Consider the following 17,051-nt stretch of genomic DNA (forward strand, 5'->3'; position numbering starts at 1 on the left):
TTACATTTATATGTGAAAATTAAAGAGAACAAAACACTACACAACACATTTGTTTATTCAAATATAGATATAACGGTATATATAAATAAATAACCAGGCGTCTGGTCTTATAAATGATTGTTTTCTAACTCGCGTGCACCGTTGCCATGGTGACATTTTTGTTTATTTTTCATTCGCGCTCTATCGCCTTATCGTGTTGGATTGTGGGAAATAGTGTCTCAGCAAGTGTACATCGTATGTACACTCGAATTCAGAGAGGATTGTGGGTAAAAGTAGTGAAGAATGTAGGGAATGATGTCGTTCACTCAGAATTCGGACAAAATGGCCGACACCCTAAATAGTGCACTATATAGTGGATAGGGAGCGATTTCAGTCACAGCTCTTGTCATCATGGAGAGTGCAGTTCACGGTTGCATAGCAACGACAGACGCCACAGGAGAACAAGCGCTTGTGGAAAGGAGACAGCGGCGCGCTCGCGCTTTCCACTTGTTTTTACACATCTAATGTGCGTTCCATTCGACAGGGTCCATATGCAGTGTTCACTGCTCCCCTACTCCCTGAGCACAGTATATCAGTTGAAGTGGACTTCACTGACAATAACCGCTCATTTGAAACGCCCAGCAAATGTTATCAAAGAAAGTCAACGACGGAGTCGCGCAGATTATGATATAACAAATATATATAGAACTACATTCATATTTTAATTTTTATTATTATATTATATATTTACAATTATATTGCACTATTTTACAACTACCTAAAATAAAATCACTTTACTTCACAAACTAGCTAAACTGGCTGCATTCACTGAGGTAAATTATAATCATCAAAAATAGTATATGTAATATTCACAACAATAACCGTTAAAAATACTGTCATTTGTATAACAATGGCGAAATGTATTACTTGCACACATTCGTAAACTCCTCCATCGTTATGACCATTCTGACTGGTGATGACGTGGTGCGCGAAATGACAGTTGGGTGTGTGATCATCGCTCTCCACTTCCTGTGAAGTGATGTATCGATGTTCCCTTATTCCCTATGCCGTGTGCAGTGCCCTTCGAACTGAACATGTTCGCTCCCTTCGGATTAGACTCTAACTTAAGATGGCGGAAAACCCTGTGAAGTCCACTTCGCAGTCCACAACGCACCTCTAGAGCGACGTTGTTGATTGTTTGAGCATGTGACTGTGCGTTTCTCCTTGTTTTCTATTGTTATGCGCAGCATATTTCCCGTACGCACAAACACAGCCACAGACAATGAATTGTTTGTTCGGTTATCGAAGAAGAGCATGATGTATTTTGTATAAAGTTTTTTTTATTTTTTTTATTAACTGCTTTGAGGATTGGAAATGCACAATTCATGCATACAAATCTGTATATATTAATAAATGAAGATGATTAAAATAGACCAATGCAAAACGAAATTCATGCCTGCATTTATTAAGACAAACCTGGTAAAAACGAATGCAGTCTATACACTGACTTGGCTGCTCTGTGAAATGTAATACAACAGTGCCACCTACTGTCTAAATGCATTAACATTAAAAGGTGAAACTCTTGCATAGACATAGGTAAATGGGTTTGTCTATTAGCCTGAAATAAAAAAAAATTAAAAAAAATTCAGATCTTGTGCTTCCTCACATTGGAGTCCCGAGTTCATGTATAAAGTTTGGTTTCGATACGTGACAGAGTTCCTGAGATATGGACGACTTCCTGTTTGGCGACTACGCCGATGATTTCGTTTGGCTGTGACGGGCAAACGCTTCCGAAAATCAAAAATCCTTCTAGTAACTTTTGTGAGGCTTGGTCCAAGGATCATGCACGTCCAGTTTCGTGAAGTTCGGACTAAATTTGTGACCTGTGAAAATTTAGTTTCGCTTTCTGTTCAATCCAGTGTAGCGGACAAATGACATGGACTCGTGATGTCATCTTCGCGAGCAACTTAAACCGGTACTGAACGTACGTTTTAAAGTTGGAACGGTGTCTCTGTCTCAAAGGGCCTAGGCGCAGGAGCTGGCCAAAATTTTTCTCCCGGGAATAATAATAATAATAATAATAAGAAGAAGAAGAAGAAGAAGAAGAAGAAGAAGAAGAAAACTTAAGAAGAACTATAAGTGTGCTGCTTTCAGCAAGCACACTTAATAATAATAATAATAAGAAAACTTAAGAAGAACAGTAAGTGTGCTGCTTTCAGCAAGCACACTTAATAAATTTTAAGTGAAAAAAGCCAACATTTCTCATTGGGCTATAAACTTTGTACTTCACTGCCATTATTGCTGTAAAATATAATCTTTCCCATATAACAGCAGTGAGGCGATGGTCATTCTAAACGTCACAGAAATACAGACTATTCAAATTGAGCAGTGTAACGTCTTATATGTTTGGTTGACTATTTTATTTTAATAATGAACACGCTGCGATATCAAGGTAGCAATTCAAGAACTTTTGCTGTGTGCGTGTGAGGTGGTGGCGCGATCACTTATTTCGCGATCATTTATTTTTCCTTCCAAGAGAGTAAACTCTTACTCTGTAATTTATGGTCTTACATATGATATGGTCATACATACATAACTTTGTCTCTGTTTCCTTCGGAGCGCGACACACTGAACTGAAACTCAGCACGTTTTCTTTTGTTTTTTAATCTGTAATATTTAAGAGAATGAGGCCTATATTTCAGCTTTTTTGAAGAAGAAGAAGAATCTGTCTAATATTTATTTTCCCAGCAAAACTAAATAGAAATAAAAAGGTTTTAGTTTAACTTAATGAACACAAAAATACGATAAAATGGTCATGTCAATAAAGCTTTTATTTTTTGAAAGTGTTCATACATGTTTGTTTTGTGGCATTAGCCTGTACTTTTAGCTACTACATTTATCTACATGCAAGCCTGAGTATTCATTCTTTTAAATGATCTTTCAATTGTTTGTCACTGTAATTTAAACCTAAATTTAACATTAAATCTAACAGTAACTTTGAACTAATTTAAACAAAGAACGATTCAGTGTGTCGGCGTCCTCGTGAGGTTAACAGAAGAAGGGGATAGTTTTTGTTTGATGTGTGTGAACGTCCATCTTTTCTCACCTTTCTTTCACAAGGCTTTCAGTGTAGTTCAAGATGAACTGATTTTGCAAGTTTTCTGAACCCAGAATTTCGCCTACATTTGCAATTTAAATTTTCGCAACTGTGAGGTTCACCTGTAACTTTTATGTGTTACCTTGTATATTTATTGTTATCAAATTATATTAACATACTATTCATCAACATAGCCTATAGAAATACAATGAATACAATGAACAAAGTTTTTAAGATAACGCAGAAGTCTCTGCCTAATATTTCAGCCTGATCTCAAGGCAGTCTGTGCCACAGTCATGAAATGTATTATTGATACGTGTTCACGGACACAAATTTCTTCTTTATTCGTTTCTCTCCGAACAACTTACCAATGTATTTTCCTTTCTTCTACTAAGCGCCCACTCAGTCTGTTCATAGTTTTCAGTCACGTGACCTATGCGCTGGCCTGGAGGGCAAACCAATATGGGCCGAATTGGCGGAATGGCTTCTCCATATGACGCAGCACAACCCGGTCCATTTTCATTCTGTTTCAAGACGTGAATATTTGTATCACCTCTCAACATATGAAAAACTAAGATATTATCACAAATATAATATTTGATATAATTTGATATTGTAATAATGATTATTAATGTTGATTAATAGATAGCCTACATAAAAAATATTGTGTTTGGAGAAACTGCATGTCAAATTCTATGGTTGACAGCCTACTGTATAGGCCTATTTTAGTGTGATTTTCCCACAGTGACAACATTATTTGCAGTTAATTTATCAGACCCTGATAATTATGTTAATTCTATTTTTAAAATGCAACGTACTGTAATAATCTATAAGCATATTTAACAATCGGTCAAAGACGAATAATTGCAAATTGCAATTTGGTCTGGCCTGTAGATACAGTAGGCTATGTTGTTCCATGCGCCATCTGGTGGATATTCTGTGAATACATTTATTTAAATTAAAAAAAATGTGCTGACAGGATTCAGCAGCATTGGCATGAATGATATTGTGGGAAAAAGTGTGCATTATTAATGGCCACATCTGTAAGTGACGTGTTTTGAGGACACTCGCAGAGACAGGAATTTTGACATATTTTTGCCTGTGTCCATTCAAGCACAAATAGACGTGAATTCATGTATTTCCAGAGCTGGGCTTAGACTTCTGGCGGCCCTAAGCAAAACCTTGTCAGAGGGCCCTGTCAGTGCATCCTTAAAAACAATAAAACCTCTTAATCTGTTCGTTCAGTTTCATTCAGTATGCAGGGCTTGACATTAACTTTTTTGCTCACCAGCCACTGTGGCTAGTGGTTTTCCAAAGTTATGTCTTTATGTGTGTGCACTTTGGGTACCGTATTTTCCGGACTATAAGTCGCACTTTTTTTCATACCTTGGCTGGTCCTGCGACTTATAGTCAGGTGCGACTTATATATCAAAATTACCAAGATTTACTCGTCACAGGATCGCTCACTTGCCGAAATTGGGGGTGACATTACCATCTACAGCCACGAGAGAGCGCTCTATGCCCTCTAGGCTACAGCTAGTTTTACCCCTGAAAAAAATAAATGAAAACAACTGAAAAACTGTTAAGTGAAATATTAACTCAGAGACAACTAAGAAAGACCGAACGCAAACAAAATGCCCCCAAAAAGAAAATCCTATTCTGCAGATTACAAACTGCAGGTAGTAAAATATGCAACCGAAAACGGTAATCGAGCAGCAGAAAGAAAGTTTGGAGTGAGTGAGAAACTTGTGACTGGCGAAAAGCAGAGGTTACTTTAACTGTAATGAAGAAAACAAAGAAAGCTAATTGCGGGCTGAAAGCAAGATGGCCAGAGCTGGAGGAACGAGTCCACAGATGGGTGCTTGAACAACGCGCTGCCGGGAGAGGCTTGTCAACGGTGCAGTTGCGTCTCCACGCCCTGGTAGTTGCCAAGGAGATGAATATAAATTACTTTGCAGGCGGACCTTCTTGGTGTTACCGCTTCATGCAACGCAACCGCCTCTCTATCAGAGCACGGACAACGTTGTGTCAGAAACTGCCAGCAGACTTCCAAGCTAAGGTCGACAGTTTCCGTGAGTTCGTTAAAAAGCAGGTAACTGAACACAACGTGTCACCGGATCATATTATCAACATGGACAAGGTCCCCCTCACATTTGACATCCCCACGCGCCGAAGTGTCGCAGAGAAAGGGCAGAAAAGTGTAAATATAGTGACAACTGGTCATGAGAAATCACATTTCACACTGGTGCTGGCATGTTGTGGAGATGGATCGAAATTGCCACCGATGGTCATTTTCAAACGGAAAACCATGCCCAAAGTCGAATCTCCCCCCACAGTTGTCGTGGCCGTGAATGAGAAAGGGTGGATGAATCAAGAAATGATGAACATTTGGCTTACAAAGTGCTACACTAAGCGTCCTGATGGCTTCTTTAAAACACGCAAAGCTCTGCTTGTGATGGACAGTATGCGAGCGCACATAACGCCACAGTTCAAAGATAAAATAAAAGCTTGCAACTCCATTCCTGTCATCATCCCTGGAGGCTTAACCAAAGTACTCCAGCCACTTTAATTGTTCTATTTAAAGCACTTTGAATTACCATTGTGTATGAAATGTGCTATATAAATAAACTTACCTTGATATGACCAAACTACAACTGACTTACAGCTACACAGCCTTAGAGGGTTAATGTCTTATTTTATATTTAGTTGATTTCATCTTAGGCTGTGTAGCTGTAAGTTTTAACATACACCTATTCAGACTGTTTTTCTGTGTGCTATTGTGTACAGGTAGCTGAATAACTTAAATGTCTGTCTGTTTTAATAACTTCATGTCTGTTTAAATAACTTGTTATTGGTCTTGTATTTTGTTAAATCCATTTCTAAATAAATGCGACTTATAGTCCAGTGCGACTTATATATGTTTTTTCCTCGTCATGACGCATTTTTGGACTGATGCGACTTATACTCCGGAGCGACTTATAGTCCGGAAAATACGGTATTCATCCAGAGCAAATGAAACGAGTGAGTGAAGGGAGGCGGGTTTGTGTGTCAACTTACTGTCGAAGAGATTAGAGAGCGAGAAGGCGCAGCTGGTCTTGTGTATCCTGCGGAAGAGTTTCAGATATTTCAGTATCGATGCGTATCGAAAAATCTATATTTTTGACAACCTTATATTGCATTTAGTTTTTTTTTTAGATGCCTCTTTAAAAGACTACAATTGAAAAATGTAGGCTATAATATATAAGATTCAACCCCCCCAAAGTAGCAAGTCCGAGTGACTGCTGACATCCACGTTATGTGTATGACAGTCACGTTACATGATTTGACTGATTTGGATGTTACGTAGGAAGGGCGACAGTGCACTGCTTTAAAGGAAATGGTGTTTTCATAATCGAAGTTCGAAGACAAAATCAAAGATGAAAATTCTATTAATCGTGGAGCCCTAGTGTTACGTCCCAGGGTCTTTAATATAATCTGTTGTGAGAAAATGCTTGTGTTGTGCTCTGTTTCTCTCCCTCACTCAGGTTAATTACCATCAGCTGTAACTCGTTGTGAGCATGCCTGAGTCTGAGCAGAGGAGTATTAATGCAGCACTCAGAGGAGTCTGTGCTGAGGAACACTTCTCCCCCAGCCTCAGACTGAGATTGTGTATTTTGTGAGAACTGTGCTTATCCTTGAGTTAGGAGTGGACCTATACTCATTTGTTGAGTGCTAAGAAGTGATTGAGAAGTGCTAAGAAGTTTGCTTTCTAGTGTTGATTTCTCTACCTGTGGGTAATTAAAAGGTATTGTATAAAAATCTTATTAGCTTTGCTCATTTTGGATTATCTGGGAAATGTAGTTGAAGTTGTGTTTGCTTTCACTCTGGGACTGAGGCTGACGTGTGTTCTCCACGTAATTTTACGTCTCTCCGTTACCTTTTTTATCATATCTTTTTTCTTTGTTTCTTTCCCTCCTGACCCCTAGACTGGGAGGAGAACGTAACACCTAGTCATGAAATCATCTTTGAGAGCAAGGGGGCCACTGGTGGTTCGGGCAACTTGCGTACTTTGCATTTAGGGAGGACCGGCTCTGGATATTTCATTGTCATGGTTAAAAATTAAAATCCCCCTGGTTAGTGGATGTTTAATCATCCTCTGGCAATATGTTGAGAGATTTAACCCTTTAGGCTCCAAGGTTTTTTTGAAAAAATGCTGGAATTTGACATCACAATTTCAAAAGCTTGTGGCTTGAAAGGGCTTAAAGATAGAAATCTACTGTAAATTAGAAAAATGTTGGGGATGACTGAAAGTTTATGTGGGGTGTAAATATACTCATCTAATTTGCATATTATGACGTCATCAGGGGGCGGCCCTCTTGAATTTCATAATATTCAGGAAATAGTATATATTGAACTGATGTTTGAACTTATTTGCATGTTTTTAAAAAAAAAAATGTATCCTCATTCCAAATGATGAGAAATGAGGAAACCAACAATAACAGGAGAAAGTACTAAATTATTAGTAGTAAAACGCATGTGAACAGTAGCCTACTTTTTGATCAGTTCATCAGTAATATTCAGGAAATAGTAGATATTGAATTGATGTTGGAATTTATTAACATGCTTTTTTTTTGTCTTTTTATCCTCATTCCAAATGATCGGAAAAGAGGAAACCAACAATAAAATAGGAGAAAGTACTAAATTATTACTATATTACAATACTTTAGCAGTAAAACACATGTGAACAGTAGCCTACTTTTTGATCAGTTCATCTATTTCTTCTACCCCTGCTGCCTTTACCTCTAGCAACAGCTCTCTCCTATGTACACTAAGACCACGTCCACCCCTGCCACCCCCATCCCTGTTGGGCAAATGGTCAAAATGATCTGTTTGTGCTTCGTGAACACTCGCGCCTTGCGCGGCGGCACCATTGCGTGTCAAAGTTGTACCGGGAGAGGCGTGGGCGGCACCATTGCACGGCAAAGATGCACCGGGAGAAGCGCGCGCGGCAAAGATGTACCAGGAGAAGCGCGCGCGGAAAAGATGTAGCGTGAGAAGCGCGGGTGGCACCATTGCGCGGCAAAGATGTACCAGGAGAAGCGCGATCATTAGACGGCCGATCGTCATTTCCAAAAGGCAAATATTCCCCTTCAGTCAGAATCGGCGAATAACATTTGCAACACATCCTCACGGTACAAGTTTTTATTAGCCATTTGATGATTTTCTCTAACAAATCTCACAATTTACTCAGACGCTCTGAACTGAACTGCTATCGCATCAATGACACGATTGCTCACTTGCTCTGTGTCAGCAGCTCTGTTTCCTCAAACACTTTGAATAGGAACATGACGTCATTTTGGTCTTGAATCGAAGTATTACATGTCTGCCATCTAGTGGTAGGGAATACAAATGAGATATTACACCATATTAGGATCTACAGCCTGTATTATTAAGTATGACGTCGCAATTTTGCGACTTTGGCGCTTAGAGGGTTAATGTCTTATTTTATATTTAGTTGATTTCATCTTAGGCTGTGTAGCTGTAAGTCAGTTGTAGTTTGGTCATATCAAGGTAAGTTTATTTATATAGCACATTTCATACACAATGGTAATTCAAAGTGCTTTAAATAGAACAATTAAAATAATCAAAAGAAATAAGAATAATTAAAACAGTTTAGAATAAAAAATAAAATGCAGTACAGTACAAACAGTCGGACGAACAGTGGCACAGTGCTCATTCATTAAATGCACAGCTAAACAGAAGTGTTTTGAGTCTGAATTTGAATGTGACTATAGTAGGAGCACATCTGATCTCTTCTGGAAGCTGGTTCCAGCATAATAGCTAAAAGCAGACTCGCCATGCTTAGAGTGAACCCTTGGTGTTTCTAGCTGATGTGATCCTAATGATCTGAGTGATCTGTTGGGTTTATATTCAGTGTTTATATTCATATCTGCAATGTATTGAGGTCCTAGGCCATTGAGTGTTATATATATACCAGTAATAATACTGTTACACCTGGCTCAAAGATGTAACATAAAGGGTGACGACACGGCGGAATCACGTTTTAACATAATATTTATTACAACAAAACATAATGACACATAATTGGAGCACGGCTCTGGCAAACTGCTCGACCAACAAAGGAGCAGCCGCCTCAACAAACTCTCGCACCAGGTTTAAATAACAGCCAAGACGAGCATCAGGTATACTCCAATCACGCCTCAATCACAGAACCTGCCAATGAAAAGAAAGAAACCAAAACACCCAAACCAACACAATCCTAACAATACTTTAAAATCAATCCTGAATGGAGCCAGTGTAAAGACCTGAGGACTGGTGTGATGTGCTCATATGTTGTGGTTCTGCTCAGCATTCTGTATGAGCTGCAACTGTCTTATGGTCTTTTTGGGAAGGCCAGTGAGGAGTCCATTACAATAATCCACCCTGCTGGTGATGAAAGCATGAACAAGTGTCTCTAAACCAAGGGTCAAGATCCACTTTCCTGCAGAGTTTAACTCCAACCCTGGTCAGACTCACCTGACTGCAACTTTCTAGCAATCCAGATGACCTTGGTTAGCTTGTTCAGGTGTATTTGATAAGGGTTTGAGCTAAACTCTGCCAGAAAGTGGATCTCAAGGGCCTGGGTTGAGAACCCCTGTTATAAACCCTACATGAATAACACATGAATATTGCTGTTTGTTTTGTTCTCCACACAGGTTACATAGCTGTAATCTCACTGTTCAAACTTGTGAGAGTTTGTCTTCAGTTCTTCAATCCTCAAACACCGCACTGAGAGAGCTGGACCTGAGTAGCAATGACCTGCAGGATTCTGGAGTACATCATCTTTCTGTTGGACTGAAGAGTCCAAACTGTCACCTGCAGACACTGAGGTCTGAATTCAAATACTAACATTTGATTTTATTTTGCATTAATTATGTAAAAATAACTCTGCTAAGATTTATTCTGTATGCAATTACATTGTGCTTTTCTTGTTCAGATGTCCCATGTGTAATTTCCATTGTATTTGATAAGGGTTTGAGCTAAACTCTGCCAGAAAGTGGATCTCAAGGGCCTGAGTTGAGAACCCCTGTTATAAACCCTACATGAATAACGTTAATATTGCTGTTTGTTTTGTTCTCCACACAGATTACATGGCTGTTATCTCACTGTTCAAACTTGTGAGAGTTTGTCTTCAGTTCTTCAATCCTCAAACACCGCCCTGAGAGAGCTGGACCTGAGTAGCAATGACCTGCAGGATTCAGGAGTGAAGCTTCTTTCTGTTGGACTGAAGAGTCCAAACTGTCACCTGCAGACACTGAGGTCTGAATTCAAATACTTATATTTGATTTTATTTTGCATTAATTATGTAAAAATCACTCTGCTAAGATTTATTCTGTATGCAATTACATTGTGCTTTTCTTGTTCAGATTTCCCATGTGTAATTTCACTGCTCAGTCTTGTGAGAGTTTGTCTTCAGTTACAACTGATTATTCTGCCCTAAAAGCGGCCAGGGCTGAGCACCTCCGCAAACTAATTGAAAATAACCAAAACAATCCAAGGTTTTTATTTAACACCGTGGCTAGACTAACAAATAAACAGACGTCACCCGAACAAAATATCCCGTTACAGTTTTGTAGTAATGATTTCATGCAGTTCTTCACTGAGAAAATAGAAAGCATCAGAACCACAATTGTAAACGTTCAATCCTCAATCGCGCCTTATAATTCAGCCTCAATTATCCCCCCACAAGAACAATTACAGTGCTTTACAACTGTAGAACAAAAAGAGTTAAATAAACTTATCACTTCATCTAAAACAACAACATGTTTATTAGATCCTATACCAACTAAACTACTGAAAGAAGTGTTACCTGTAGTGGAAGAGCCTCTCCTCAATATTATTAACTCGTCTTTATCTTTAGGTCATGTTCCAAGAACATTTAAACTGGCAGTTATAAAACCTCTCATTAAGAAACCACAATTAGATCATAATAATCTAGCAAATTATAGACCCATTTCAAATCTTCCATTTATGTCTAAAATACTAGAAAAAGTTGTGTCCGCTCAACTGGGCTCTTTCTTGCAAGAAAATGATATCTATGAAAAGTTTCAGTCAGGATTCAGGCCGCATCATAGCACTGAAACTGCGCTCGTTAAAATCACAAATGATTTACTTTTAGCTTCTGACCAAGGCTGTATCTCAATACTAGTTTTACTTGATCTAAGTGCTGCGTTCGATACTATAGATCACACAATACTCTTAGATCGACTACAAAATTATACTGGTGTTCAAGGACAAGCATTAAGCTGGTTTAGATCATACTTATCTGACCGCTACCATTTTGTCTATTTGAATGGAGAAAAATCGATCATAACTCCAGTAAACTATGGAGTGCCGCAGGGATCTGTTTTGGACCCTCTATTATTCTCAATATATTTGATGCCACTTGGAAATATTATAAGGAAACATGGAATTAGTTTCCATTGTTATGCTGATGACACTCAAATATATATTTCATCATGGCCGGATGAAAACGCTAAATTATCCAAATTGACAGAGTGTGTTAAAGATATAAAAGATTGGATGACGCGTAATTTTCTTTTATTAAATCCAGACAAGACAGAGGTAATACTTATCGGTTCAAAAAACCTCCCACAAAACCTCTCACAATACAACTTTAACATCGTAGGATGTCCTGTTACTTTATCCTCTAGGCAAGGCAAGGCAAGGCAAGGCAAGTTTATTTATATAGCACATTTCATACACAATGGCAATTCAAAGTGCTTTACATAGAAGAAATTAAAATAATAAAAGAAATAAGAATAATTTTAAGAATAATTAAAACAGTTTAGAAAAATAAAATAAAATACAGTACAGTACAAACAGTCGGACGAACAGTGGCACAGTGCTCATTCAGTAAATGCAAAGCTAAACAGAAGTGTTTTGAGTCTGGATTTGAATGTGACTACTGTAGGAGCACGTCTGATCTCCTCTGGAAGCTGGTTCCAGCTGTGGCTGGCATAATAGCTAAAAGCAGACTCACCATGCTTAGAGTGAACCCTTGGTATTTCTAGCTGATATGATCCTAGTGATCTGAGTGATCTGTTGGGTTTATATTCAGTGAGCATATCTGCAATATATTGAGGTCCTAGGCCATTGAATGATTTATATACCAGTAATAATACTTTAAAATACTCTACAGTAAAAGACCTGGGTGTTATACTCGATTGTAACCTGTCTTTTGAAAATCATATTTCATGTTACAAAAACAGCCTTTTTCCACCTTAGAAACATTGCTAAGCTACATAACATGCTATCAGTTTCTGATGCAGAAAAGTTAGTTCATGCATTCATGACCTCGAGACTAGATTACTGTAATGCTTTATTAGCTGGTTGTCCTGCATCCTCAATAAACAAGCTACAGTTAGTCCAAAATGCAGCCGCTAGAGTTCTTACTAGATCAAGAAAATATGATCATATAACACCGATTTTATCATCACTGCATTGGTTACCTATAAAGTTCCGTATTAATTACAAGGTATTGCTACTGACTTATAAAGCCCTAAACGGCTTAGCTCCAGTCTATTTAACGGATCTTCTATCGCCCTATAATCCATCACGCTCTTTAAGGTCACTAAATTCGAGGCTTTTGGTCATACCTAGGATATCCAGATCCACCAAAGGAGGGAGAGCATTTTCACATTTGGCTCCGAAACTCTGGAATAGTCTTCCTGATACTGTTCGTTGCTCGGACTCGCTCTCCCAGTTTAAAACTAGATTAAAGACGCATCTTTTCGGCCAGGCATTCATATAATATTTTTAATCTTACAGTTCAAACTACAATCCGGCCTCTAGTTCATAAATGCCAGAGGAGAACTGGCCCCGACTGAGCCTGGGTTCTCCCAAGGTTTTTTTTTTTTTCTCCATTAGGTCACCTGATGGAGTTTTAGGACACCATTAGGTCACTTGATGGAGTTTTTTTTTTTTTTTTTTGGTTCCTTGCCACTGTTGCCTTTGGCTTGCTCAGTTGGGGATATTTTGGGATATTTAATTTTATTTTATCAATCAATAAATTCCACTAGAAACAAACCTTGTTGTATTATTTTATTTTAATTTAATACTGTGAAGCTGCTTTGATACAATCTGTATTGTGAAAAGCGTTATACAAATATACTTGATTTGATTTGATTTGACAACAGAGAGTATAATGGGGATAAAGGAGAATTAATTTGTTACATTTATATAACACTTTTCTGGGTACAGTCTATGAAGCAATGTATCTAATTAATGAAATATTTAACAAAATATAGTAACGCCTATCCCTAGAGCGCATCCCTTTTTCACAGACATTAGTGGAAAGTTTGTAGTTTGGTCGGATATATAAATGGCAAAGTTAAACGAAGCATGTGTTACTAACATTAACTGACGAGAGAGAGAGAGAGAGAGAGCACTTCTGTTGTATGCTCTTGGTTGCTGATCGTTCACTCAGCACACGTCATTTGGATAAAAACTAAATTGTATTTGTAAGTAAAACATGAACTGTTACGTGATTTATGTATAACGAGTGGTTCCCTACATTATTACAGGACATTTGCAGGTCAAGGAATTTAATGAACGCAAACATCCAAAGCACGCCCTGAAAGTGCCTCAGACAGTGTGTGAATTGAATTGAATTCTCTTTCATGTCTTGCGCTTGAATGGACAAATTCACATAAAATTCTGTAAAACATCCATCTTAGCAAGCATCCTGGTAAACATAGTTGGTTATATCTTAATATGCGTAATCAAAGAAAACGCATGTACAGTACAGCAGGCTATATTGGATGTGCATTCAGTCTGCAGCGGCCTAATAAAAGCCTAATGTTTCTGATTGTTAATCAAACTACAAACACAAAGTAATCACTCCCTGCTATTGACTAAATAACTTTTTAACTTTATAAAATATTAATTGATATTTAATTTATACAGTGATGTATATGCAGTATTATTTCACATTTGATTACTTTAATCAAATTATATACCTGAAAACTATTGTTAGACCTACCTGAAAAACCCCAAAACAACTGTTTATTTAATTTGTTGCCTTTCTTTGTTCTATTGTATATGTTCCGCCCTTCGGCGTTTAGTTCGTTTCCTAGTCGGACCCGTTTTAGTGACGGACTTAGTGTTCGAGTCGATCAACAGCGCTGAAATCACCCACGAGTCTGCATCATTACAGAGTTTGGTTAAATCTTTGTCTGTAAGTAATTTTTTGTCAGAATTGTGGTTTCTGTATTGATGTATATGTTTACATTAAGTAATGTGTGTTATTACGTCCGTGACTATCAGTTTCATCGCATATGCTCTAGATTGAAGCCTTTTGTTTTCTGACTCACTGATTTATCTGCTCAGCAACGAGCCTCGGCACTTCGCCTCAGATTAATTAGTTGATTTATTTACATCTGTTGATTCATATAGATTATACATGTAACAGTCTAGCAGATAGTTTGGTGTTACTGAGGATGTTTGTTTAATTTCTATGCAGTAAGAACATCTGTAGTTTATTGTGTAAAGTGTTGACATAGAGAATAGCCTACTGTTTAACCATATTGAGTTACTGGGTAACTTTATATTTGATTGTGTAAAAAAGACAATAGACGTTACACTTCTGTAATGTTTATTTTCTGTTTACTCTTTCAGTCTTACAGACTTAACCCTCTGGGGTCTGAGGGGTTTTTGGGGTCCTTGAGATGTTCTGACATGCCCTGATATTTGTGCTTTTTTCAGTTGCTTATAAACATATTAATGGCAAAGTTGTAATTACACTCTATTTAGCACAAACAGGGCTACCATAATATGTGAACAACATGTATGTACATGTTTGTATTTTTGAGAGAATAATGTTTATGCATGGTTATTGAAAAAAAAAAACTAAAGTTTCTGAAATAAGGCCACAAAACACATACTAAATATGTGTGAATAAGACTTTTGACTAATGGATGTCGTTGCCTAGAGTTTTTTCTGTAAAATTATGTGAAAATCATCCTGCCTAATCATTCACATTCAATGATCCAACACCATCATGCATAGTTAGTGATTCACACCTGAGGAGACAATGGGGCCAGCATACTTAATGAATATATATAATATTAATATTCTACCAAATTGGTTCACAGTTGGAAGCATCTCAAATTATTTTTTTTAATTTTTTTTTTCACAAATTGTGCTTGCAAATTGTATAATATCCAATGAAAACATGTCTAGTAATTGTGCAGTTAATTCTCATTCTGTATTTTCAGTTTTGGAATATGTATCCTCTCCCCAAATTTGTCAATAATAAAACACAATAAAAATTATTTAAAGAAAAGGCTTATATTTACCTTTTAAAATTTGTTTACATCTACCTTGTAAATATATATATTTTTTATTAAAAAGGTTACAATTACAACAACAATTCAAGTGTAATCTTTCTTTGTAAAAACTAAAGTATACATTTTATCATACATATTTCAAAGTTAAGGATTCATTACTTTGAACATAGCCTACATTAACAAAACATACTATATTTAACATATTAGCAAAAATTGGCAAACAAAAGCTTATTTGAGGTGGCAGATATTTTACAGTAAAAATGTGTAATCTATCCAAAACTAGTCAACGAAATGTTGTCTTTCATATGTCTCTAACATAGGTCTTTCGTTTTTATTATAAGGAATATAAATATTAATTTGCAGTTTAATACGTTGCTTATACAAATACATTTATTTCAACATATTTCAGTCGATTTTTACTCATCTCAGTATAGCAATACAGTTTGCTAAAAGCAGATCATTAATTCACACACAGAAACGCGATTCACTTGAGAATGAAAAAAACTTACTACAGTATTCCATCCGTTACTCCTCGAAATACCAGCACTTCTGAGGTACATTTTCCATTATTATTATTATTACGATAGTATTATTCCTCACAGCGCTGCGAGACGGTGTAAACAAGTACAATGATCTGAATAAACTTGATGTGTTTTCTCGAGCTGATATGGGAGCGTTCACAGTTTGCATGGATTGCCTCATTCATTTGCGTTTGAAAAGCGCGCGCTCTCCGTGGGCGGGGTCAGATTAACCCCCTGAGGTCGGCGGTATCGCCGGCGATACCAGCTCGCTTTTTTTTTAGCAGTGTAAAAGAAACTCATGAATACTCTGTTGACTTTGATTTTTCATTGGAGTTTCATACATCAATAGATTCTGTTAAATGTGTATTATTTTTGTGTATACTCACAATAAAAACAAAGTGTTGTGCTTTTTGCCAAATAAAGAAAAATAAAAACGAAGCGAGTTCTGCCTCCTCTCTTTCAGTGTAGTCCATTCTGAAACGCGTCCGAAAATTAACCATAACTCAGCGAATACTCAGTCAAACAGGCATACAGGCATACAGACATGAAGCTTGAATTCTCTCCTTTTAAATGAAGTAATTTTTATAAAAAACAAATATTCACAGTTTATGTAATATGTATGCAAAGAGAGAGATGTCAGTCGTTCTCATCTCAGCTAATTACGTTATAATGTGCTCCGCCCACGGAGAGCGCGCGCTATTCAAACGCAAATGTAAGCCGATCCATACAAACCTGTGAAACGCCCACATCAGCTGGATAACACACACCGCGAGTTCACTTTCAGACGTATGTACTTTACGATGCTGTGAGGAATAATACTATCTTGATAATAATCCTGCAAAAATGTACCTCAGAAGTTCTGGAAGTATCATTTCGAGGAGCAAACGGATCCCGCTGAGGAATAGGTCAGTTCTGTTTGCTTTGTTCTAATCGGAATGAATGAACGCACAGATGCGCGCTGTTGTGGAGCTACTACAGCTGGCAAAAATACTGTTTTAATATGAATCGCGAATACAAAGAAAGATTACACTGGAAATACTGTTACAATTTTAAATGTTGTTGTAATTGTATAACCTTAATATATATATATATATATATATATATATATATATATATATATATATA

At 37.3% G+C, this 17,051-nt stretch overlaps 1 protein-coding gene across 1 annotated transcript in view; it reads left to right on the forward strand.

The window, feature by feature from the left end:
• LOC311289859 (NACHT, LRR and PYD domains-containing protein 3-like) overlaps positions 1–17,051 on the forward strand; it is a gene marked incomplete at both ends in the record, with an annotated part of 81,769 nt that overhangs the window by 12,874 nt on the left and 51,844 nt on the right. Inside the window, 2 exons of the mRNA XM_084408104.1 lie at positions 9,772–9,945; positions 10,202–10,375. Coding sequence (XP_084264230.1) covers positions 9,772–9,945; positions 10,202–10,375 — 348 coding nt within the window. The remainder of the gene's footprint in view (positions 1–9,771; positions 9,946–10,201; positions 10,376–17,051) is intronic.

This window comes from Rutilus rutilus, assembly GCF_951802725.1.
Source record: "Rutilus rutilus genome assembly, chromosome: 4".
Lineage (NCBI taxonomy): Eukaryota > Metazoa > Chordata > Actinopteri > Cypriniformes > Leuciscidae > Rutilus > Rutilus rutilus.